Raw genomic sequence first — 27,344 nt, 5'->3', positions numbered from 1 at the left:
TCTGTGATCTCTGTTTTTAGATGCTGTCTCAGGAGAATCTTTTAAGTAACATTAATTTCCTAACAACCGTTTTCACTTCTGTTATTTAATATATCGCTTTGTTGCAAGTCTTATCCTTTACTTCTGTATTTCATATGCAGTCACTTCGGTTCAGTGTTAGTATTTTCTTGGTATATTGTTGGTAACTTCTCTAATTCTCAAATCTTGAATAAGTCCTTCTACTGAGGTCCATATGTGCATAGGAATAATCTTTTAGACGCATTGATAAATAAGTTATCAATCCCTGTTCAGTTTGACCTTTCTCCTGGTCTCGAAAATACTCAATGATGTAGTAAATGATTGATCCTACATATGCTATCTCGTACAAAGTTTCTACAATCTCCATCATTTTAATTAGTTTATAATGAATCGTGTCACATGGATATCGTCAATATTGTTGCACTGTTTCCAGATTTTTTGCAAGAAAGATTGGTGAATAAAGTATTTCTGGCTACTATGGACCGTTTTTAAAGGGATGCATTTCTCATCAATGTCATCCAAGTTATTTACGCTACATATTTATACTTCTCTGTGCAACTGATTCACGTCCTAATAAATATTTTTTCAGATTGGAGTGAGAACAGAAGGTTCCGGCCAAATAGTCATCCGGTTTCCTCTAACCACAGCCTTTTTAATACGAATTAGGAGTCTTGATGATAAATATCCTCGGTTTCTCAAATTCACTGTCGGTTATACTTCCTTTTTCTGATAACGGCAGTACATAACTGTGTTGCTGAAAGACTACGTTTGTGAAATTTGTTTCATCATTTTATCCATTGGTTTCTCCCAAATGATTGCTCATTTCTACTATTTTAGGAGTTTTATATGAATGTTGCTTGAATACAGCGAAGCGCTTTGAGTAATACGATGTCATACTTCCCTGTTGATGATACGCTAGCAATATAACTTTAAAGTACCAGATACAACTTTTTCAATGCCCGATAGTAGAGTCTTGTCTCCGAAACTGTAGGTTTGGAAAATGCCTCAACACTACAGTGGTCAAAAGGCAACATTGTGTAGATAAGTGGTTTATTCAGGAAGCAAAAGTGAAAAATTAAATTTGCACTTCAACAAATTGAAATTCACGATCTTTTATTATAAAAATGAACCGATGACACCACGTGAAGTTTCGTTGTTTCGGTGCACGCCCTAATCGTAGTGTGTCGCTCTGAACTCTCTGTAAATGGTTGACTCTTCACCTTATATTTTGACGCAGTAACCAGATGGTCCATGTTTTATCTAGTCTATAGATCTGTACAACACGTGAACGTTAACGCTCACACATTTAGCGATCTCTAGAGCTTTTAACTGGTGTACAGCACACAGTTGTCTGTCGATAACATTATGTCCCATGGAACGTTCGCTATTGCATGAGGTGCCTGAAAATTAAAAAAAGTAGTAAAGTATTTTACCTGGATGCAGTATTCAGGGTGAAAATGAACACACAGTGTTGACGCACAGAGGGCTGTATGCACAGTACGACCAGCATGTACAGGTAACACTGATGTAGTAGGCCATTCAGAAGTAGTCAGAGGAGAAAGACAAATGCTGCCAATCAAAAGTGGTCGGAAGGACAAGTACATATCATTGTCTAAGAAGTGAGTTGACTTCCTAAGTGGTTTAGATGTATATATAAAAGTGAGTATGTCAAATTATGGTCCACTTCGTTATTAGTACTGCCCCAGTAATAGACCCAATCCTAAAATTACAGATTTGTCATGATGTGATTGCTAATCCATAAGTTCTCACATAGAAGCCACATCATTGTCTGCACTGAATCGTCCTACATATATGACGGAGGACACATTCAGGCTGAAGATAAAACAATATATTTATTATGAATAAAAGAGATAATTTACACAAGAAGGACCACACGTGTAAGACTGAGCCATGCCATTCGACTAACTGAATTGAATTAATTGAATTATTCCTCCCGCTTTCCATGGTTAACCTCCTCCTCGTGTCAATTGTTCAATATAAGTTATTATTATTATTCACAAACACCTTATGAGTACATAAGTGCTGTGAAGAAACCATTTCGGGTTTCTTCAAAAATGCAATAATACACAATTTTCAATAATGTTAGCATTACATATGCCATGTTTGAGAAGGGAAGGAAAAGGAAAATAAAATATTAATAATAGAATAATAATAATAATAGTAATAATAAATCAGGTTCTGCGTAATTGGCAAGAATTTTGAATTGATTTTGAAGAAGGAAAGGAAGAAACTAAGGAAATAGAAATAAAGGAGTCGCGGAATACGTAAATATCTTAATGCAGAACAAGAATAAACAATTATGTATGTATCGCAAAAACGAGTAATAAAAATAAAATAAAACAGAATAAATTAATAAGTAAATAACTTATTATTGCGGTAAGATATGACGTTAGAATAAGTGTTTGTGCGAGCACAGTCATAGTTTTGAGTGATGCTATGAAAGTCTCGATTAAGTGCAAGAGATAATCAATGTGTATGAGGTGTATATACATTAGTGAAGATAAAGCGAGTCTGATAACTTGAATTCAGCGTAACACAAATTATTGTCTTAATCCAAAGCTTCGTAATCTTAAGAATAATATTTATTTAGAAGGAAAAAAAGAGAGAAAAGAAATGAACACATAGTGAAAGGGTACAACCATGATCATAATAGTGTAATGGCTATAGACTTTTGAGATAAACGAATAATTTAAAAAATAATAATAACAACAATAATAGTACCAATAATAATAAACCTTTACTGCACTCGGATAAATACGTGTAGATTTATGTAACAGTATACAGAGTGAAACGCATATTAGTATAAGCATTAGTACAATAATAATAATAATTTAGAATGATGCTATGATAGTCATAATTAATTGCAAAGGATAATTTAAATATAAATTTCTATATGTCATATATATGTGTGTGAAGATAAGATGAATCTGAGAAGCTAATTTGTAACATCAAGTTTTTTGTTTGTTTTTAGTTATAGACTTTGGATGTTTAGGAATAAAATATGTTTAGAAGGACAAGAAGAGATGAAGAGAATATCTGATGTGACGAGAGACCAATAATGATAGTAATAACAGTAATAGTTATAAATACGAACATAAGCAGACTTCATATATTAAGATGAATAAAAGTGAAATAGAATAGGCATGAAAAGTTTCAAAGGTTTCACTTTGCTTTTCAGTCAGTTAGATAGATGACGGACCTTTTTTGTATATATCATTGTTAAGCACGTTGATATTCAGTAGGTGATGAAGTTAACATGTAGCACATCGTGTATCACTACCAGGCTTCGGACATCGTTCGTCATAGCAAATCCCATGACGATCATAAGGACATGCATGAGGATACTTTAAATTCTTGTCTGTGCTCCCTTAGCAGTTGAATATACACAGTATTTACATTGATAGTCTTACTCTTATACTTATGATTTCACTTTACAGAGCAACATCTCCAATTTCTTCGTATGCTGAATCCATTACTTACTGGATATCGGTATTGCACTCAACAAAAGGCTAAGCGAATCTTCTTTTAGCATCAGATAATCCTCTCACATTGTTGGTGGCCATGAGGCTGACAGTATAAGCGTGGTTGTTAAGTATGGTGTTAGCAGATTCTATTTCATATCCCCTAGTGAGATAACGTATTCTTATTTTAAACTCGGAACTTGAATACTTACACCTGAAGTAACACATCGATTTTAAGGACATAAATTACCCCTCGTTACGAAGTTCAGTACCCTGAGTAGGACGCGAGACCCCGAAAGTAAATTAGTACGGTACCTACTAATACTTGTCTCACCAAACCTATCAAGGCAACGGCCTGAAGTAACCGTTTAGCCAACATTGGACTTCTGATATATGAGTTATTTAGTTCTATACCAATTACCTTAACGAATTCATTACGGGTCTGATAAAACTGAATCCATGTAGAATAGGTTAAAGACATTAAAACTCGTTGGAGAATCTCGCGGAAATCTCAAGATTCAAATTGCGAATTAGACATTTCGGAAGTAGACATATTAGTCATTTCGATGCTAAAATCTTTCCAACTTTGTATACAGTGTTAGTTCATTCTAGACTCGAGTATTGCATACAGGTGGCTAGTGCCTGCCTAAAAAGAGACAACGAGTTGTTGGAAAACGTTCAAAGAACAACAACTAAACTGATTTCCGGAATGGCTAACCTCCTCTATGAAGTTCGACTGGCTAAACTAAACCTATTTCCATTGTCACTTAGAAGAATCAGAGGCGACTTGACCACATATTTAAATTACTCAAAGATGAACTCGCATCTGACATGCCCACATCTTCCTTGTCCGCCAAAGCAGAGAATTTACGAGGATACTCGAAAAAAGTCCACAGGACCGGAACAAATTACTTGTCAGCTGACCATCGACTTTCTCATCGAATCATCAATGAATGGAATTCATTAACTCAACATGTGTTTGTAGCTCCATCTGCCAATGCTTTCAAAGGAAAGTTGGATCAACTGAGAGATCACCATTACTAGGGCTAACACTGTCCACACAGCCTCCTGTATTTTCCAAAGTGAAGCTGAGAATTTATTATCACAGTAAACACTCATCAAGTGACTTAAAGTATTTAATAGTAGATAGAATATTTTATCAATTAGCTGAGTTTATGTAGCCAGTCCGTAGCTTCAATCATCAGGGTCTGTCTCAGACAAGTGAACGTCTGGCGAATTTCCAGACGTGACACGATAACTCATTATGATTGGTGTTAAAGGTTGCGACTGAACTGACAGCCTTAGGTATATTAAAGACATTGCTAGTCCCGTTTCAGACAAGGTATTTTCCAGGTGAGCAGCAACAAAGACTAACTGTATGGTTTGATCGATGTGAAACTCTAGCTTGTAATTAAAACGAGTAGGTTTTATTGGGCAAATGTACTTTTAGTAAATTCGAAGTAGCTTAACATAGGTATAGTGGTGAACATTCCTAGAAAAGTGACCCGGCTGTTCATTAGTACCCACGAATATTACAATCGACTTGGGCAAGGCTATGAGTTTAGTAGAGTTGCTTACTACTATTCACTACATTACTCCTAGTCTCCAGATTATTAAGAAAACACCTTAATTTCAGTACATATATAGGACATTATCAGATGGAGTAGTAGCTGCTAATATGTTTCCAAATTGTGATTAGACTACAGCTTCTGATTAGTAACGGAGTCAACTCATCGACAGAGAATTCAGAGTAAGATATGTTTAATTGTCCTGTGTAATCGTAACATATGGAAACAAATAATGATGAATAGTATAAAATGAGCAACAATGTCAATAAACATTCACATAAAGAATTCGATTAACGTGTGCGAATAGCGACCAGGCGCGAATGTTCAACTGATAACCGCCTGCTAATTTATTTTCAATACGCAGGTTTGTGAACCCTAACAAATATTAAACAAGGACAGTGAGGTTCAGTAGGGTAATTGGTATCTCAGGTCAAGTTACGAAGCAACAAGGGAGACATTGTACACTACAAAACAGAGGAAGTTAAATAGACGCTTTTCGCATTGGTTATGTGAATTTAATGCAGCAAAACACGACTCAAATATGAGAAAACCTGATATTCGTGCAATCCAAAGGACAACCAACAGACCCTCAGCAGCTCAAATACGGAATGACCGCCCCTTGTCATTCCGGTCAAGGTCGTTAAGACGAAACGGCGGGCGAGTTAGAAAGTCACACATTTTATAACGTGCCCTGTGGTTCTTGCCACTCGTCCATACCGAATGTTAGATACTGCTGATGTGAGTACCACAATAGAGCTGAGCCTATGTTCTGCCCTTAGAATTGTTACGTAGAGAATTTTCTATATTGGTCTGATATTGCTCTGGTATTTATTTAATGCCCTTAGATGCATCAGTTTAAAGTACTAAGTGGTATTTTATTTATTAAACACATAAATATTGGTACAAGGAAGCACCAGATACATATGCGCCATACAAATCTCATCCGATTTGCTTGAGGGCTGTGATACTGCCCAGGTGCCCGAACTGAAGCAGGTGGTTTTCTTAGGGGCCCACACCCGGAGCCTTTGACCGAAAGGTCTGATCCACAAGGCAGTGGAGCATCGTGAGGAGATGCAGTCCCATGGTAGCCGTTGACCAGCAGCAGGTTCATTCGCCATTCGTTCCATCAGGATACTGGAGCCTATGTGCACCATTGGTTTGGAATCAGGGTTTTCCAACTCCCCTAGGTGGACCCTCCGTGTCCACCAACCCGGTTAAAGCGCCGGACATTCGCTTTTCGTCCTCTCACTTTCGTAAACAACACCCCCGCCACGAGAAGGCAGTGAGTAGGACTTCCCTGGCAGAGGCTATATATTCGCTGGCCATGTGAGAGCATTTCGAGAGGGAGAGTGGGCTCTCCCCACTCTCGGCCATACCAGGGCATTTGGGGGCAGGTGGCGTGCGCCTGTAATCTAGCTACTTGGAGGCCAGGGTGCGGGATTTCGTGGGACCGGGAGTTCTGGCATATGGGTGCTCATGTTGATCGGGCGTCCACGCTAAGCACGGCGCCGATATGGATGAGATACTAAGTGTAGCAAGTTCATTAAATCAGCAGTATACTTCTGAGTGTGTTACGGAAACCACGATTTCAGCCTACATTCATATTGGTCGTACAACTTTCGAGATCGCCTTTTTGGACACAAACAAGCATGTTTCGTCCCAATCTTATGCATTTTCATAGGTATCAGAAGGGTAGTTTTGGAAAAGGTTGCTGGGTTGAAACAAGTATCTCCTCAGTTGTTTATGTACGACTAATAATCAAAATGTAGGAGCTATTCTACAATCTAGAGACAGCTAGTTCTAATATCCATTTATTTAAGATCTCATCTGACTGAGTAGCCACTGTTTGACATACATTTAAGGTAAGGTGGGTTTTCTGTTTATGTACAAACACCGAAAGTCTGATTAAGCTAGTCGAGTTATGTGCGTCAAATAGTGAAAGCAGTATCCATCTCATAAACTACTAAAACTTATTTTAATCCCAAATCTCCGACTAAGAAACTGGATATTATTAATGGTACATTTTGGGAAAATAAAACTCACAGTAAGGAGATTTAATATTAATATTAGCTCTTATTTCTGTGTTTTGTCAAGCTCATAGTTAGTTAATGTCTAATGAAATCTGTATGGTATCAGGTTGTCTCGTCTCACTGTTTTGTAGCAATTCTTCATTTATGGCTATCTGCTAGGATTCAGTCAGATAAGTATAATTTAAAAGCAATCTCCATTTTGCAGGTAGGTCATACTTAATATCTGTCAGAAACCCATTGAGTGCTCACTTTAGTACGAGCACATACTACGGAAACTATCCTTCAACTAGTGTTAAGTTTTTTAGCACTATAGAAAAGTTGTGATTTATAAATTAGGGAATCAGTAGCTTAGTAGAGAAATGGATATGCATGACCCTACCAAAACTGTATTCTTACCCACACTTTTGTAGTAGTCTTCACCTCATATTCCAATAAAGGCAACTTGAGTTTTAAAAACTAAGGGCGAATTTCTTTTTTTTCACCCAGTTTGGTGAAATCTTTGATTTATGATGTCTTCTGGGATTGTGACTGGTTTTTCAAGTGCATGCCCTTCAGCTACATTTTTGTGTGGGCACTGATGGTACTACCTAGTTGCTGAAACCAGATTACATTTAGTGTCACCGGTTGAAAACCAGACCCTTCGCCGTTGGGCCACCTTCATGCGGCTTGTGAGATTAGTTTGTTAGTTTCTGTGGTCACGCAACGACATCAAGGATTTAAGAAAGTCAGTCGCCGTGTTCCATATCTCCATAAATCCCCTTCCAGCAACGAAAAATAGTGGGAAGTCACAGATTGAGCATATGTCGCGGAAAGTGCTCTGAAATCAACGAGCTTGCATTCGACTGAGACGATGAAGGAGATTCTTAGCTCAGGTGGATAGTTTTGGGGGGGGTTTCATTCTCTAAGCTAGATGGTTTGGTCATGGAGCCTTCATTGTTCTGAACAACACTAGCACAAACTTCAGACAGAAGTGAGGTGTCCGAATTTCTCCACATATATCTCACAGTTCCTCCAGTCAACCTCGATCTTGATTAGTTGTTGTGGATCTTTAACCTGTCATTGTCTACCTCTTTATTTTTATTGTATCTCTCTCTGATCTGACTCCTGGTCCTATATTTCGTGATTTTCCTGATTGGTTGATAAATTGAATCGACCCCAGTGTGGTTGTTGGTTGCTGATCTACCTGAGTGCTAAGCTTCTGAAAATTCCCTGGTGTTCCTAGTATTCCCTCTACTGAAGATTTCAACATTTTTCCAATCGACTGTGTTCATAGTTGTTCACATGTGTTGATATAAACGAAGATATGTGATGGCGTTTGATCGCCAATTGATATTCATGCAGGCGGGGATGAAGGGGACATCCACTTTGTCCGATGTTGTGTTTTTTTGCAGTCGAAACAGTTTATTTTGTAGATAATGTTCTACTTTTCTTCTTTTGTCATTTCGTCCTTTGGTGTACATAAAACTAAAGAAGGTGATTTTGATGGTTTGTGCTACACCCATTACAAACGGTTTCAATAATCTCGTAATTTCTGATGCCCTGGTACGGCCGAGAGTGGGGAGAGTCCGCTCTCCCTCTCGAAACGCTCTCACATGGCCACGCGTATATAGCCTCTGCCAGGGAAGTCTTACTGCCTTCTCGTGGCGGGGGTGTTGTTTACAAAAGTGAGAGGACGAGAAGCGAATGTCCGGCGCTTTAACCGGGTTGGTGGGCACGAAGGGTCCACCTAGGGGAGTTGGAAAACCCTGATTCCAAACCAATGGTGCACATGGGCTCCAGTATCCTGAAGGAACAAATGGCGTAAGAACCAACCGTTGGTCACCGGCTACCATGGGACTGCATCTCTTGATGTTGCCCCACTGCCTTGTGGATTAGACTTTTAGGTCAAAGGCTCGGGGTGTGGCCCCCTAAGAAAACCATCTGCTTCGGTTTGGGCAGCCGGGCAGTATCACAGCCCACACACAAATGACATGAAATGACGCGCTACACCAACTACACTGCTCTCGTTCGTAATAGAAGAAAGACAATTTACATTATTATTATTTACTACGTTGCTTTTTCACCCCCTTTATTCCCAATCTGTGTATCCTTCTTTTTCAACTTATGCAGTAGCTCGCCCATGGTGGAAACTCTGTCCTATCTAAACGATCTCCAGTCACTGTCTGGTTGAAAGTGAATGCTTCCACCGATTACGAATACTGAAGCAGTCTTTCTGAAACCGCGTACGCCGTTCAAGCTGGCTTCCTTCAACGTTCGCACACTAATGCAGATCGGACAACAGATGGGGCTGGCTATGTCTTTAGAAAGTCTTAATGTTGATGTTTGCTGTCTATCTGAGACCCGTATTCAAGACTCTAGTGAAGTACTACAAATTCGCTCTCCATCTGTCGCTTCGAAAAGCCTGTTTCACGTGCGCTTATCCGGGGACTCTGTGGCATCTTAGTCCGGTCTTGCTGGTGTCGCACTAAGCGCTAGGGCTGAGGCAGCACTAATCGATTGGATCCCCATTAACAGTCGGTTATGTGCTGTTAGATTAGAAAGTTCCATCAAAGTGAGAAGAAATCGGCGTGAGAGACGGTGTCTTTTCGTCATCTCCGCATATGCCCCGACAGATTGCAGCCCGGATGCAATCAAGGATGAGTTTTACCACCAGTTAACAGTTCTTCTCCAGAAAGCGCGTTCGACAGATATTGTAGTATTAGCCGGAGACTTGAATGCTCAGGTCGGGCGTCTAGGCACAGAAGAGAGTCGTTTAGGTGGCCGATGGGGACTTGTTGGTCGCAGGACAGATAACGGGGACCGTTTGCTGCAACTGTGCACAGACCACAACCTGTTTCTGGCTAGCACTAACTTCCGGCACAGTCATCGCCGGTGTGCCACCTGGCGTCCTCCCTCTGCATCTCAAGCAACGGATCGATGTTAGTAAACTGGCTGCAACTTCTGTTGCAAGTGAGTATCGAGCGGAGCTAGCTTCTAGGCTAGCTACCATCCCACCGAAAAGTATAGATGAGCATTGGTTGCATCTTCACGACGCCATGAAAATGGTGAGTAAAGCCGCTTGCGGCTTCGCGAAACGTCCCGCTCACAAGCACTGGGTTTCTTCTGGCTCCTTACAACTGATCGAATCCCGTCGGTCTACTCCGGGTGACCGTGAGTTTGACCACAAACGAAGGCTGTTACGTAGTGAAATCGGGCAAAGCTTGCGTAAGGACCGAGAAGCCTGGTGATCGGATCGTGCTAATGAGATGGAAGCAGCAGCTGCATCTGGTAACTGCCAGAAGCTCTTCCAACTCATCCGAGCCACTGGCAGCAAGAAGTCTGGTGTGAGTGAAACAATCTACGAGGATGATGGGATGCCAATCACTAACATCTCTCGACGTGTTGGACGATGGGCGGAATTTTTCGAAGAGCAGTTCAACTGGCCTGCTGCTCCGGCAACATCAACCAGTTTGTCCTGCCCCCCATGGCCGGTGACGACTGATCCACCAAACGAGGCGGAAGTCCGCAAGGAACTCCAACTCTTGAAACGCTACAAATCACCGGGCCCAGATGACTTACCTTCGGCTCTTTTTAAAGATGGTGGTGACTTTCTGACTAAGGAACTGACTGTGTTGTTTGCAGAGGTTTGGCAGCTAGAAAGTGTTCCAACATCATGGAATGAGTCAATAGTCGTCCCTATCTTTAAAAAGGGTTCACGTTGTTCCTGTAACAACTATCGTGGGATAAGTCTACTTCCGATTGCGTCCAAACTATTGGCTTCTGTCATTCTTCGTAGGTTGTTTAAAACCCGAGAACGATTGACTCGCGAGGAGCAGGCTGGTTTTCGTTCTGGTCGAAGATGCATTGATCACATCTTCACCCTCCGCCAAATGTTAGAACACCGTCATACTTATCGCAGGCCAACAATCGTAGTGTTTCTTGATATCAGGGCTGCCTTCGATTCGTTGGACAGGACTGTTCTCTGGGATTGTCTATTGAAGAAGGGTGTGCCTGAGAAGTTTATTAACATCTTAAAGGACCTGTATACGAACACCTCAGACAGAGTGAGGGCATACAACCACCTTTCTCCCTTGTTCCATTCAAGCAGTGGGGTTAGGCAGGGTTGCTCAACCTCACCATTCCTCTTCAACTTTGCCATCAACGACATCCTGGAAACAGCTCTGATGGATGTAAGTAATGGCGGTGTGGATCTGCTGTCTGGAGAACGACTTCTCGACCTCGAGTATGCGGATGATATTGTCTTACTGTGCGATAATGCCCAAGACATGCAATCCGCACTTAATCAGTTGGCAATCAGTGTCCGCAGGTACGGCATGTGCTTTGCACCCTCCAAGTGCAAAATACTCCTACAAGACTGGCAGGATTCTAATCCTGTATTCAGCCTGGGTGGTGAGCAGATTGAAGTAGTTGAGAAGTTCGTGTATCTATGTAGTTGCATAAGTGCTGGTGGTGGCGTGAGTGATGAGATTGATGCACGTATAATGAAAGCCAGAGTAGCTTATGCCAATCTGGGTCATCTTTGGCGCCTTCGTGATGTTAGTCTGGCTGTAAAAGGTCGGATCTACAACGCGTCGGTGAGAGCAGTTTTGCTCTATGCTTGTGAAAACTGGCCTCTCCGAGTTGAGGATGTTAGACGACTCTCTGTGTTCGATCATCGTTGTCTCCGAAGGATTGCTGACATACAGTGGCAACACCATGTTAGTAATGCAGAGGTTCGGCATCGTGTGTTCGGGCGCAGAGACGATAATTCAATTGGTGTCACCATCTTGAAACACCGACTTCGGTGGCTTGGACATGTTTTACGAATGTCGTCCCAGAGACTTCCACGTCGTGCATTATTTGCCGACTCTGGGACTGGTTGGAAAAAGCGGAGAGGAGGTCAGTGTATGACATGGTGTCGTGGCATGAAAGAAAGCTGCAAAGGGCTAGCTTCTGTTGGTCCTTCACGACTTCCTGGCTGGGGTCCGAGAGATGGTGCAACACAGTGGCTAGAGACGTTATCAGATATGGCTCAGAATAGAAGCCAGTGGCGAACCTGCTGTAACCTTCTTTTACTTTCTACATAAAGAGTGGTTCTAACTTTCTTAACTGAAAGAGTCTTCTGGTTGTACATTTTAGTCCGCGTTATCTTTTCATCCCTTCTCTTCCTACTTTCATTATTTTGTGTGGCGCATATGTATCTGGTGTCCTTTTGTACCAATATATATGTGTTTAAATAAATAAATAAATAAATATTCTGATGTCTTTTATATATGATAGGATGATCCTTTTTTTGTTTCGATACTTGGTTTCACTTCTGATGAGTTTAGTCGATATTTTTCGTTGAGTTGCGTGAGTAGCCATTCTTTTAAAGGATAGTCATTAGGTATTTTTCTTTATTTTTCCACTACAAGTGCCGCAGTGTGTTCTTGCCCTCGAATAAAGATTTTACACAGTTGATTTTTGTGCATTCAACCAATAAACATATACTCTGGTTAGTTTAAGCCATACATAAAGTTTAAGTAGCCCACGGTTTTAAACAATCACTAAGATTGTATTTGGGTTTCTCGACTCATTAAATCCTCGAATCTTGCACAGATTGTAACAGAAATATGTTTCACGCAAATCTGAAACTTTTCTCAGTTCAGTTCGCTCATGAGATTTGGTTACAATGTCAAATACTATGTGACTGTAATCAGAACTGATAACTAGTATCCCTATGTTGTTTCGGAATGGCGGGAATACTTAGAGTTGTACAACAATCTGTGACCGTTATCCATAGGATTATGAAAGTTATCTGTGGATTAATAATATTTCCAACACTTGAGTTCATCCACTTATATACTTCATTCTCAAAGCTATACGATCGTACTTGTATAAAATAATCAACGTGATAGGTTTTTCCCATGGGATGTTTATATATGTTAAGTAGAATTTGAAAAGTTAAGTTCATACAATCGTGTGGCAGTCCACTGAACAAAGGTTTATATTTCAATCATAAGCACCAAGACTTTTTGTTTGTGCCATAAATGCTTAAGAGCACCAGTCAATTGGTTTTCTGGATCATTGTCGCTAAAAGACCAACTAAATCGTTCTTTTAAAATTTAAGCCCAAAAAGTCAGCAAATTAAGCTCTCTTCAAACAACACCGCGAAATGAACAATATTGTCAGTTTGCATGTGTTTGTCTAGATTTGAATAGCTTAAACAGTTTGTCTGGCCGATAATATCCGTTCCAATACCTTTCAAATTTTCATTAAAAACAGCAATCTCCACAACTCTATACTGATAATTGTCATGTGCTCACTAGTGACAAGCTTCGAGAGGTAATTCTCGGAGTTATAGTTAGAAACCGTAACTATTGGAGGTAAACCATGTCGGGTGTGAGGCAGTTACCTGTCGAAGACAATGGAAGATGTTCGCGCAACGTCGTGAATTTGTTTGAGTAGGACATTAACATAGTTGAATGCCGGCTCGGTGGTCTAGAGGTTAAGCGTTCGCGCAAGACCGAAGGTTCCGGATTTGAGTCCGCGCACGAGATAGTGAGTGTGCACTGCCGATGAGTCCCACATTGGAGAAAAAACGGCCGTCCAGTCCTTTCAGGTTTTCAATGGTCGTCTAACATTAATCGGTTCGTGATCTCAATTAAAATAGCTGTTCTATACAATCGCTTTTCAAAAAACAGATACCTGAGAGTGGTCTAACTATAAGCATTATACAAATGAATAGGGAATCCTGGTTCTTGCGTACGCCTGTTACTCCTCATGGAGGAGCATAGGCCGCCCACCAGCACTCTCTATCCAACCCTGTCCTGGACAATCCTTTCCAGTTGTTATTCATCCTTTTCATATCTGCCTCTTTTCCGGCGTAATGTGTTCCTTGGCCTTCATCTTTTCCCTGCTAGTTTCTTCGTTGTATCATATTCCCTTCTCTTGAAGCTTTTTCCGCCGTCGTTGCTGGTTTTTCCACGTATTTCTGCTTGGCGGCTTCAATTCTCTTCTTCACTTGCTTGTTTGCTTCAGTGTACTCAGCTTGTGCCTTGACATTCTCTGCTTGTGTTTGACTGCTTTTAATTGCTGTCTTCTTGTTCTTCCTTTCTTGAATCTTGTCCAGGGTTTCCAAAGAGACCCATTCCTAATGATGATGCTTCTTGCGGCCTAGAACCTTCTAACCCGTTGAAGTTAATGCTTCTTTGATACCTTTCCAGTTGTCCTCCATAGTAGTTTCTTGTTCGTTCAGTAGATCCTATAAGGCTTGGAACCCGTTGTTTAGAGTTATCTTGAATCCATTGAGTTTGTTAGTATCTCGAAGAAAGGCTGTATTGAACTTTTGTAATGCTGTTTCCCCAGTTGTGCAGTGTTTCTTTAGCTTCAGTTTCATCTTGGCAACCAGCAGGTGGTGATCTGAAGCTATGTCAGCTCCTCACCTGGTCCTCACATCTTCCATTGTCCTTCGGAAATTTTTATTGATACAAATATGATCTATCTGGTTCTCTGTGGTGTGGTCCGGTGAGATCCATGTAGCTTTTTGTATGCGTTTGTGTGGAAATATTGTGCCGCCTATAACCAGTTTGTTGAATGCACATAGATTTGCGAATCTCTCCCCATTTTCGCTTCTCTCTCCCAGTCCATGTCGTCCCATTATATCTTCACATCCGGTGTTGTCCATTTCGACTTTGGCGTTTAGATCTCCCATCAGGATGGTCAGGTCTTTTCCTGGGTATTTTGCTATAATCGATTGCAGCCTCTCGTAGAACTGATCTTTATTGTCGTCGTTGCTATCATTGGTGGGCGCATAACATTGGATAACATTCATTGTGATTCCCTCCTTCTTTATTTTGAAGGATGCTTTGATGATTCTGGATCCATGAGATTCCCATCCTACAAGTGCATTTCGTGCTTCTCTGGACGTCATTATAGCAACTCCGTAAATGTGTGGAGCATTTTCCTCTTCGTGACCGGAGTACAGAAGCATCTCTCCCGTATTTAACCTTTGCCATCCAGCTTGGGTCCAATGGGTTGCGTTGGTTTCGAGTACTGCCAAGTTGTATCTCCTCATTTCCGTTGCTATTTGACTGGTCTTCCCGGTCTCCCACATTGTCCGGACGTTCCATGTACCTATATTGATTGTTGCTCTGGTCGTTAGAAGGGGCATCGTCCTCGTGACTTCTGAAGAATCTCGGCTTTCATCCTGAGGCGTCATAATTCTTCCTTCAACTCCCAGGGTAGAGTTTAAATGGTTTAATTTGTTTAGTCTGGTTGGCGTTTTTTTATCAAGATTTTTCTACGGGATGGGGTTGTCAACCCTTCTCATTTACCCGGACTTTTAATATATATTTAACAATTATGAGCATAGGAATTTAAACCACATGTTTTTATTCCAAACAGAACCAACAAACTCTGCCCAAATGTTAAACCAGCCAAAGAAACAGGACCAGCGGCATAGTAAACCATCATTTGGTGTAAAGAAACATCAAACTGCTTTTGCGTCATGCGTTCAACCCATAGATCGTGCCGGTGGATATTCACTAAACGTGTATTTCTATTCTTTTTTTTAAAGTTCTCTCCTTAGATTGTCTTGTCGATTAAGCCTATACTTGCTTAAGATATACTAATCGTCAGAACGCATTGATAAATCGAACTAATTTTTCCATATGATTTGTTCAAGATGATGCTTCAGATACCTTTTTAATGAAAAGTAATTTTCTTCTCAAGCTGACATCAGTTGCAGAGCCATTTTAGACTTGAGACAACTACTTCGTTCTAGTTGTGAACCCCTCAAAAATCTAAACCTACTACCTCATACGAGTTGAGATCCTTTAAAGTTAAACTCAGTAGTGAACATTATATTATGCAATAGAAATTCAATCCATATGTTTCCTACTTTAGTCAATTTGTTATATATCATGATTTCATTGTTGTTGATTTTCTACGCTACTATAAGTATGTATATCTCTCAGAAATGTATTGCGGAGGTCTAAAGACATATTCATCCATTGTCCTCGAAATCCCTCATCATTCAGTCTTGATAAATTGCAACACAGTTAAATGGAGCCAATACTAACCTGCTTTTAGAGTTTTATGAATTAGGGTAGCTAATAAGCAATATCTGAAGCTAACCATTTCATCTATTGTGTTAGAGTAAAACATTCTAAATAAGAATATTCACATAATTATCCTTTCATCTGTTACATTATAGTCATTCTAATTTTAGGAACCTGTTTCGACTGTGAATAGTTCTCCCAAAAATATGGACAAACTAAAATTACTATCTAGAAACTATGAAACCTCTTCGTCTTCAGATATTTCATCTGACAGTGAACCTGAATTAATTGAAAAACCTGTAATCCAGAAAGTATGTTTTTATTTCCATCTAGTAGTGCGACTTTTCAGCCTAAGGATCCAGCCTTTTTAATTCCACCCGACTATATCTTACAGTCAGTGAAAGACTTGGTAATTTTATACACTAGTGTAATTTGTATTTTTTAAATCTCTTAGACTGCAGATATAAAGGTTTCGTTACTCGGGAAAATCTCTCAAGTTTTTGATAAATACGGTAACCTTTTGTTGTTTGCACCAGTTTTAAAATTAACATATTTAAATAATAATGTGATACCGAACATTGTGTTCAGTAATTGCAAACAGATTTTTTCAATATGAATTGTGTAAATGGCATACTACTTTTGATTTCGGATATGTAAATATATGGTTATGGTTTACTGAGTTCATATGATACTGTCTCGTCGGGAGTTTTATGGATCGTTTCCGTGCGTACAATAGTGCTAATCGTGAGTGTCAAAAAAGTGTGTGGAATACACGAACAGTTTTAAGAATAATCTATTTTCACCTAATTTATCTCAAAGGTTTATTTTACTGTTACATTTTATCTAATTCATTTTACTTTTCAGTTGTCATCCGTTCCATTAATTCAGCAGTTGTATTGAATGAGCGATCTGTGCTTTTTCTAGAAGACGGCAAGCATTTGGGTGAGGTGAGTGTCCTTTTATTCTCAATCGGTCGACGTTATCAGTATATAGGTCATTGTAGTTGTTTCAAAGAATTAGTGAATCAACGTTGATTTCTCACCAAATATTTTTAATTATTATGTATTGATTTCGTTAACATCTGTATTGAACCTTGTATAGCCCTACTCATTGATCTTTCATGAACATTCGACGGTCAAATTAATGATTTAGACATTTTGATTACATACGGCATTTAACCATACCATGAACCATTAAGTTAATAAATGTACCTATAACCAGTAAAGTAAACCTGGATATACCCCCAAATGCCCTGTTACGGCCGAGAGTGGGGAGGGTCCGCTCTCCCTCTCAAAATGCTCTCACATGGCCACGCGTATATAGCCTCTGCCAGGGAAGTCCTACTCATTGCCTTCTCGTGGTGGGGGTGTTGTTTACAAATTCGAGAGGACGAGAAGCGAATGTCCGGAGCTTTAACCGGGTTGGTGGACACGGAAAGTCCACCTAGGGAAGTTTGAAGACTTTAATTCCAAACCAATGGTGAACATGGGCTCTAGTATCCTGAGGGAACAAATGGCGTATAAACCAACTATTAGTCACTGGTTACCATGGGACTGCATCTCTTGATGTTGCTCCACTGCCTTGTGGATTAGACTTTTAGGTCAAAGGCTCCGAGTGTGGCCCCCTAAGAAAACCACCTGCTTCGGTTTGGGCACCTGAGCAGTATCACAGCCCTCACACAAATCAGATGAGATTTGTGTGGCGCATATGTATCTGGTGCTTCCTTGTATCAATATTTATGTGTTTAAATAAATAAATTTTGTTCTACCCGTCAGACCGTAGATTCTCTTATTGGCTGAGATTTCACACGCTGAGATCTTCTGAATATCTCGATGGATAATCAAAGAAATGTTTAAGGTGCTCACCTCACTAATCCATCACACAATCATGGCGTATATTTGACTAATTTTTTAATGGCGCGTATACATTGGAGCAATTCTCTTTGTATTATTTTTCAGATTTAACATATGTTTACTAATAGTGCTAGAGTTGTTTAGATCAAAAGCATTTGACCATGGATGTCATCGAAACATTTAGCGTATAACGTAACCACCCAGAAGGTGGCGGCTTTAACACTAGGTAGTTGAAGCTAATCGGGGAAATGCTTTGGAACTTAGCTTGTTGGTATTCGACACTCACCGATTAAGTGTTTCCTGTTATCTTGGTGTGACTGGTGCTTTCCACCAGATTCATTCCTAGGCTAAGTCAAAGAAGCTACCGTACCGAAATATTAAGAACTGGACTTTTACACTACCTAGTGTTTGATAATTAACTAAGTTGTGTTGTTTCGTTCTTAGAGTTGATCAAAGTTTACGGATGAAAATACCATGTGATCCAAATTTTATCTTCCCCTAAATCCTAAACACCAGACTCTAAAGTTTTCATTCCACATTCTTATTAATTTCTTTCACTTTAATTTTTTGCTTTTGTCTATGTAGTTGCTTTTACTCTTTCCTCCGGCAGTTGTGTTGACGTTAATCGTCTCAAGCTGAACAAAAGTGTATTTTTCTCAAATCTTGTATTGATTTTGTCTATCTACAACTTATATCTTACTGCACGGATTTGTACTTATCTAATGAGTTGCATTTGGTTGACAAGTAACATATGTGTGTCATTCATTAATTGGTGTATATACCTCACTTCGGTCTAACCAACATCATTCTCATCTGAACATCAGCTGTATCTCACAGCCTGGAACAAAATTTATTTATTTAAACACATAAATATTGATACAAGGAAGCACCAGATACATATGCGCCACACAAATCTCATCTGATTTGTGTGAGGGCTGTGATACTGCTCAGGTGCCCAAACCGAAGCAGGTGGTTTTCTTAGGGGGCCACACTCGGAGCCTTTGACCTAAAAGTCTAATCCACAAGGCAGTGGAGCAACATCAAGAGATGCAGTCCCATGGTAACCAGTGACTAATAGTTGGTTTATACGCCATTTGTTCCCTCAGGATACTGGAGCCCATGTTCACCATTGGTTTGGAATTAAAGTCTTCAAACTTCCCTAGGTGGACTTTCCGTGTCCACCAACCCGGTTAAAGCTCCGGACATTCGCTTCTCGTCCTCTCGAATTTGTAAACAACACCCCCACCACGAGAAGGCAATGAGTAGGACTTCCCTGGCAGAGGCTATATACGCGTGGCCATGTGAGAGCATTTTGAGAGGGAGAGCGGACCCTCCCCACTCTCGGCCGTACCAGGGCATTTGGTGGCCCTGAAACATAATCTAGTGCACAGTAACCAAGGTATATTTAGTACTAATTAGTCATTTGTAAACCATATATCATTTGTTCCAGGAACCCTCTCCAATAAATAGTCTTAGTAAGGCGACTGTAAAGCACAATCTGAATGTATGGAAATGAAGATATAAAAGCGAACTTTTATCAGGACCCGAAACAAGTAGTTTATGGAGTAATCATCAACAAATCTTATAGAATAATAAATGACCTCTCATTTAGTCATTATCAACACAGCTTGCCATAAACAGGTATCGACCAAAGCTGCCACATAAGAGTACGAAAAGATGAAATTAACAAGTTGAAATAATAGTAATATCAATAATAGTTGGGTTAAACACAGAATATAATTCGAAAAAAGGAATGAAATAATAGAAACAGAAAGTATATAAAGTAATATGAAAACTCAAGATTTAGAGGAAGATAAAGAATTAATGTATCTGTTCAACTACGGTCAATTTCAAATTATGTCACTCGACTTTTCCAACGAAAGGGCGCTATCAGATCGTCACGAAGATCTTTTAATAAACATATTTAACGTTTGTCAAAACCGAACACCTTACATTGTACGTGTCTTTATATTAATTTCCCATGTAATACGTTACATGCTGAGATGTGCTGTAAAATAATAGAATAGCATCGAGTTATATTTTTCTTCTGTAGCTAAACTTCATACTTTCAATGGTGAAATTCTGAGCTGTTGCTCAAACTAAACATTATAGTTCATCCTAATACAGCCATGTTTTCCCATCAAACATTTAAAATGAGGTCTTCGAACCTAAGTTCCATGTATTTAAATGATTGGACCTTAACTGTTTGGTAAAGTTGTACCCTTACAATGTAAGCACTCAACTTCCAGCCATGGGTTCAAACAAAGCCTTTTTGAAGCGAACTAGTTGGTGCCGTCGTTATTGTGATACAACAACCTTGTAGGTGGCTGTAGAGTTCCAATATATGTTTGTATACAAGTCTGAGATCGCTACAATCAACGGAAATGGACGAGATAGAATATCGTGTAATTTGTTCCATTCACAAATTTAGATAAGGCGAAAACTACGATGAATTCATTTCGTTGCTTTCTGTCCAGCTGTATAAAATGTAGTAATTTGTTTCAACATACTAACATAATTTGATATTTCAAAAAGATAGTAGTGCTTGGACTTGTCTCAACCATGTCGTAAAAGTTATGAATGGACCAATGTGCTCAAGACTGGAAAACACCTGTAAAACATACGTGAATAAAAGTTACTGGCAAAAGATAAGAAAAATTCCGTCTATTAAGCCAACACTACAGTATTTCAGAAAAAAAACTATTGAGTTAACTCTTCCCATTTCCCTCATACGATTTCAAAACAAATGGGCAAAAATCTATCTTAAATCTACGTTTCACAACCTTACAGAATCAGTAAAATGCAATGGAGATGGAGTTTTATTCCTATCACACAAGTACATACCTAATACTAGTCACACAAACCCTCAACGTGTTATTGATGGTAGTTACAGGTAATCTGTAAGAAGCCTTGCACGTAAATTTCTTGCTAGTTGTAACTTGCTAACATGGCGTGCCTTTCGAGAAAGTGATACTTCTCGTGGGATTCTAGCCAGCATGGCTCACTGATTTATCAGTAAGTAATAATTGATATCAGGTTTGCCTAACCTGTGTATGATTATGAGTTTGATGCAATGACAAGTTAATTCTTCACTTGTAGTATCTTATAGGCTTGAGATACTAAATTTTTAAACTCTCTAGACACTTGTATTTTAACTCAGCTTATCAGCCGGACACAATGTTCACATAATTTAGCATTAAGCCATATTTTATGTATCATAGTTAATGGTATAATCAAATTACCCAAACCAAATAAATAGGTTATATATTGATGATACAGAGTAGTAGGTGTTTGAGCAAACTTTTTGTACTTATGTCTATCAAAGGTTTATGAGACATTTGGCCCAGTACGTACTCCATTTTATCTGGTGATCCTTTCCGAATCATTTTGTGTACCCAAGTTAAGAAATGATCGAATCTCAGGTCCACACAATTGTACACTTTCAAAATCAACGAATTATTCTGAAAGTTTAGAACCTCAAACACCAAGTGAATCAGTTACTAATACTCAACTTGATAATTACAATTCACCTAATGATAGCAACAGTCAGAATCGTAGTGAAATTGAAATATCAATTACTGACAACAGTAATGCTATCAATTATGAAGAAAAAAGAAAGGTTAATTCTTCATTGAAAGAAGTATCCGTGTTTTATGCACCCGATATGCCTGAACTCACTATTCCTGTCTTTTACAACCAATTAATTGCTAGTAACATCAAAGGATCAGATGCATCTTGGGTAGGCGATACGGAACCACCTCCTGAGGTAAGTTTAAAATCTCAGCATCTTTTGTTAATATGATAGTGCGATAGACTATATTAAGTAATTTTTTCATTTTCACCCATAATCCAGTAGTAAAACAAAGAAACTTTGACACCGCTTCAAACATTCAAATGTCGTTAATTAATTAGTAGTCGACGCACTATAAATATTTACCTTACAAACAGCAAATAAATATGGTTATAAAAGGTAACCAGTAAGTCATAACAATCAAGCTCATGTATCATTGTCACTTTCTGATGCTTATGAATCTCGGAGCTATCCATAGTGATATCGATCTATAGATAGGGGATCTAATCATATGTGATCTAACAAAGGATCTATAACAAATAATTGTAGTATCGCTAAAAAAATTATTAAGCTAACATAATCTGCATTGGTTCAGTTTTTCTGTGTATTATGGTTGATTATTACTTCCTGTTTTATCCACACCCTTTCGTTATGCGACAAAATAATATCTCTAATTTAATTAGAATACGGTATGGTACGTCTAACCAATTATTGAAGCTGGAGTAGATTATGGTTCTTTTTATAGTTTAAAAACATATTGTTAGATAAGGTGAGCAGATGTGTTCGTTTTCATAGACACTTGAAACTTAGTTCACTCTCGCGAAATTGCAGTATACTGCGTAGAAAATATACTGTTTTATACACTACAAACGTTCTACATGATAGATGTTTGGAAACTGTTTTTATACACGAAGATTATAAAATACTTATATACAAATACTAGAAACCTATTACTAAAGAGTTTGAGGCTATTCGAAATTCGACACTACTACATTTCACTGTGATAAAAAATTTTCTGTCTGATTGCAGTCAATATATTGGTTTTGACTTAGGCACTGGAATTTTCAGACGATGAACGAGAGAAATTGCATAAACGCGCGTTAAAGATGAAACGAAAATCACAGACACTAGGTGAGTTATTTATACGTTTCCTACAATTGCAAAAGTCTAATTTCGTTAACTATCTAGTTAATACTTTGTTTTGAAGAGGAAAATTGATGTATGAGAGAGTAGTTTAATAAAATGAAAATTCATATTCTAATCACATTTTGTGGTTAAGTTAATATTTATCTAGTCGATAAAACTTCTTTTCCGATGACAAGCTATCTCCGCTCTTTGTCAATCTAATCTCTACATCAGCGAACAGCCATCGTTTAGGAAATAGCTAAAATGTTGTATTAGACTTGTTAAAGCAACTAAAATTATTGTCTTAAAATAAACTTGGGAAATAATGAATCTGAAAATCGAAGAATTCGGATAGTATGGAAGGAGTAACTAGAAACATAATCTAGTTGTCAATGAATACAAATGTCGAAACACGTAAACGAATATTAACATGATCAAATTACATTACATTCTCCGAGTTGAGGATGTTAGACGACTCTCTGTGTTCGATCATCGTTGTCTCCGAAGGATTGCTGACATACAGTGGCAACACCATGTTAGTAATGCAGAGGTTCGGCATCGTGTGTTCGGGCGCAGAGACGATAATTCAATTGGTGTCACCATCTTGAAACACCGACTTCGGTGGCTTGGACATGTTTTACGAATGTCGTCCCAGAGACTTCCACGTCGTGCATTATTTGCCGACTCTGGGACTGGTTGGAAAAAGCGGAGAGGAGGTCAGTGTATGACATGGTGTCGTGGCATGAAAGAAAGCTGCAAAGGGCTAGCTTCTGTTGGTCCTTCACGACTTCCTGGCTGGGGTCCGAGAGATGGTGCAACACAGTGGCTAGAGACGTTATCAGATATGGCTCAGAATAGAAGCCAGTGGCGAACCTGCTGTAACCTTCTTTTATCTACGATATAAGACGTGGTATCATACACTCTTCTTTAAGCTGAGAAGAGGTCTGTGCTGTGTTGATACGATTTTACGTTCCTGTCGGTTACTCGTATTTACAGTCGCCTGTCTCATATCGCTAACTTTACATCTATTTCTAGTGCTGGCGACCATATGTCATCGTGTGTGTCCGTTATTGTACTCAAATATAATATGTGTTTAAATAAATAAATAAATAAATATTCTGATGTCTTTTATATATGATAGGATGATCCTTTTTTTTGTTTTGATACTTGGTTTCACTTCCGATGAGTTTAGTCGATATTTTTCGTTGAGTTGCGTGAGTAGCCATTCTTTTAAAGGATAGTCATTAGGTATTTTTCTTTATTTTTCCACTACAAGTGCCGCAGTGTGTTCTTGCCCTCGAATAAAGATTTTACACAGTTGATTTTTGTGCATTCAACCAATAAACATATACTCTGGTTAGTTTAAGCCATACATAAAGTTTAAGTAGCCCACGGTTTTAAACAATCACTAAGATTGTATTTGGGTTTCTCGACTCATTAAATCCTCGAATCTTGCACAGATTGTAACAGAAATATGTTTCACGCAAATCTGAAACTTTTCTCAGTTCAGTTCGCTCATGAGATTTGGTTACAATGTCAAATACTATGTGACTGTAATCAGAACTGATAACTAGTATCCCTATGTTGTTTCGGAATGGCGGGAATACTTAGAGTTGTACAACAATCTGTGACCGTTATCCATAGGATTATGAAAGTTATCTGTGGATTAATAATATTTCCAACACTTGAGTTCATCCACTTATATACTTCATTCTCAAAGCTATACGATCGTACTTGTATAAAATAATCAACGTGATAGGTTTTTCCCATGGGATGTTTATATATGTTAAGTAGAATTTGAAAAGTTAAGTTCATACAATCGTGTGGCAGTCCACTGAACAAAGGTTTATATTTCAATCATAAGCACCAAGACTTTTTGTTTGTGCCATAAATGCTTAAGAGCACCAGTCAATTGGTTTTCTGGATCATTGTCGCTAAAAGACCAACTAAATCGTTCTTTTAAAATTTAAGCCCAAAAAGTCAGCAAATTAAGCTCTCTTCAAACAACACCGCGAAATGAACAATATTGTCAGTTTGCATGTGTTTGTCTAGATTTGAATAGCTTAAACAGTTTGTCTGGCCGATAATATCCGTTCCAATACCTTTCAAATTTTCATTAAAAACAGCAATCTCCACAACTCTATACTGATAATTGTCATGTGCTCACTAGTGACAAGCTTCGAGAGGTAATTCTCGGAGTTATAGTTAGAAACCGTAACTATTGGAGGTAAACCATGTCGGGTGTGAGGCAGTTACCTGTCGAAGACAATGGAAGATGTTCGCGCAACGTCGTGAATTTGTTTGAGTAGGACATTAACATAGTTGAATGCCGGCTCGGTGGTCTAGAGGTTAAGCGTTCGCGCAAGACCGAAGGTTCCGGATTTGAGTCCGCGCACGAGATAGTGAGTGTGCACTGCCGATGAGTCCCACATTGGAGAAAAAACGGCCGTCCAGTCCTTTCAGGTTTTCAATGGTCGTCTAACATTAATCGGTTCGTGATCTCAATTAAAATAGCTGTTCTATACAATCGCTTTTCAAAAAACAGATACCTGAGAGTGGTCTAACTATAAGCATTATACAAATGAATAGGGAATCCTGGTTCTTGCGTACGCCTGTTACTCCTCATGGAGGAGCATAGGCCGCCCACCAGCACTCTCTATCCAACCCTGTCCTGGACAATCCTTTCCAGTTGTTATTCATCCTTTTCATATCTGCCTCTTTTCCGGCGTAATGTGTTCCTTGGCCTTCATCTTTTCCCTGCTAGTTTCTTCGTTGTATCATATTCCCTTCTCTTGAAGCTTTTTCCGCCGTCGTTGCTGGTTTTTCCACGTATTTCTGCTTGGCGGCTTCAATTCTCTTCTTCACTTGCTTGTTTGCTTCAGTGTACTCAGCTTGTGCCTTGACATTCTCTGCTTGTGTTTGACTGCTTTTAATTGCTGTCTTCTTGTTCTTCCTTTCTTGAATCTTGTCCAGGGTTTCCAAAGAGACCCATTCCTAATGATGATGCTTCTTGCGGCCTAGAACCTTCTAACCCGTTGAAGTTAATGCTTCTTTGATACCTTTCCAGTTGTCCTCCATAGTAGTTTCTTGTTCGTTCAGTAGATCCTATAAGGCTTGGAACCCGTTGTTTAGAGTTATCTTGAATCCATTGAGTTTGTTAGTATCTCGAAGAAAGGCTGTATTGAACTTTTGTAATGCTGTTTCCCCAGTTGTGCAGTGTTTCTTTAGCTTCAGTTTCATCTTGGCAACCAGCAGGTGGTGATCTGAAGCTATGTCAGCTCCTCACCTGGTCCTCACATCTTCCATTGTCCTTCGGAAATTTTTATTGATACAAATATGATCTATCTGGTTCTCTGTGGTGTGGTCCGGTGAGATCCATGTAGCTTTTTGTATGCGTTTGTGTGGAAATATTGTGCCGCCTATAACCAGTTTGTTGAATGCACATAGATTTGCGAATCTCTCCCCATTTTCGCTTCTCTCTCCCAGTCCATGTCGTCCCATTATATCTTCACATCCGGTGTTGTCCATTTCGACTTTGGCGTTTAGATCTCCCATCAGGATGGTCAGGTCTTTTCCTGGGTATTTTGCTATAATCGATTGCAGCCTCTCGTAGAACTGATCTTTATTGTCGTCGTTGCTATCATTGGTGGGCGCATAACATTGGATAACATTCATTGTGATTCCCTCCTTCTTTATTTTGAAGGATGCTTTGATGATTCTGGATCCATGAGATTCCCATCCTACAAGTGCATTTCGTGCTTCTCTGGACGTCATTATAGCAACTCCGTAAATGTGTGGAGCATTTTCCTCTTCGTGACCGGAGTACAGAAGCATCTCTCCCGTATTTAACCTTTGCCATCCAGCTTGGGTCCAATGGGTTGCGTTGGTTTCGAGTACTGCCAAGTTGTATCTCCTCATTTCCGTTGCTATTTGACTGGTCTTCCCGGTCTCCCACATTGTCCGGACGTTCCATGTACCTATATTGATTGTTGCTCTGGTCGTTAGAAGGGGCATCGTCCTCGTGACTTCTGAAGAATCTCGGCTTTCATCCTGAGGCGTCATAATTCTTCCTTCAACTCCCAGGGTAGAGTTTAAATGGTTTAATTTGTTTAGTCTGGTTGGCGTTTTTTTATCAAGATTTTTCTACGGGATGGGGTTGTCAACCCTTCTCATTTACCCGGACTTTTAATATATATTTAACAATTATGAGCATAGGAATTTAAACCACATGTTTTTATTCCAAACAGAACCAACAAACTCTGCCCAAATGTTAAACCAGCCAAAGAAACAGGACCAGCGGCATAGTAAACCATCATTTGGTGTAAAGAAACATCAAACTGCTTTTGCGTCATGCGTTCAACCCATAGATCGTGCCGGTGGATATTCATATCAACAACAATCTTGTGGCTTTAGATCTTGCATGCTCATCCAACCACTAAATCACTGGGATATGTATCCGAGCGTTCAACCCCAAAGGCAAAATTCAACTTATGGTCACAATATCTGGCCTTCCTACCCCCCCACAGTACAGAATTCCTACCCATATATACCGCGAGACCCAATGCCGCCACAACCATTCCCATGTCATTGTATGTTTTTCGGTATAGCATTCAATTTCTTTAATATATTATAATTTTCCTCTACGAAGTTAATGTGCTAGAAATCATATACCATGAA

General features: G+C 39.3%; 2 protein-coding genes across 2 annotated transcripts in view; both read left to right on the top strand.

The window, feature by feature from the left end:
- Smp_159110 overlaps positions 1-27,300 on the top strand; it is a gene marked incomplete at its 3' end in the record, with an annotated part of 138,521 nt that extends 111,221 nt beyond the window's left edge. Inside the window, exons 13-15 of the mRNA XM_018789112.1 lie at positions 21,297-21,737; positions 22,595-22,673; positions 26,915-27,300. Coding sequence (XP_018654588.1) covers positions 21,297-21,737; positions 22,595-22,673; positions 26,915-27,300 — 906 coding nt within the window. The remainder of the gene's footprint in view (positions 1-21,296; positions 21,738-22,594; positions 22,674-26,914) is intronic.
- Positions 16,325-17,152, top strand: Smp_191160 (hypothetical protein; the record flags this gene model as incomplete). Its single annotated transcript, XM_018789113.1, has 4 exons — positions 16,325-16,429; positions 16,468-16,527; positions 16,573-16,630; positions 16,983-17,152. The coding sequence occupies 4 exons, from the start codon at positions 16,325-16,327 to the stop codon at positions 17,150-17,152; spliced, it is 393 nt and encodes a 130-aa protein (XP_018654589.1).
- Positions 27,301-27,344: the final 44 nt, after the last annotated feature.

This window comes from Schistosoma mansoni, chromosome W (assembly GCF_000237925.1).
Source record: "Schistosoma mansoni strain Puerto Rico chromosome W, complete genome".
NCBI classification, from domain to species: domain Eukaryota; kingdom Metazoa; phylum Platyhelminthes; class Trematoda; order Strigeidida; family Schistosomatidae; genus Schistosoma; species Schistosoma mansoni.
The sequence above is the reverse complement of the archived record's forward strand: the minus strand, read 5'-3'. Positions and strand labels throughout refer to the sequence as shown.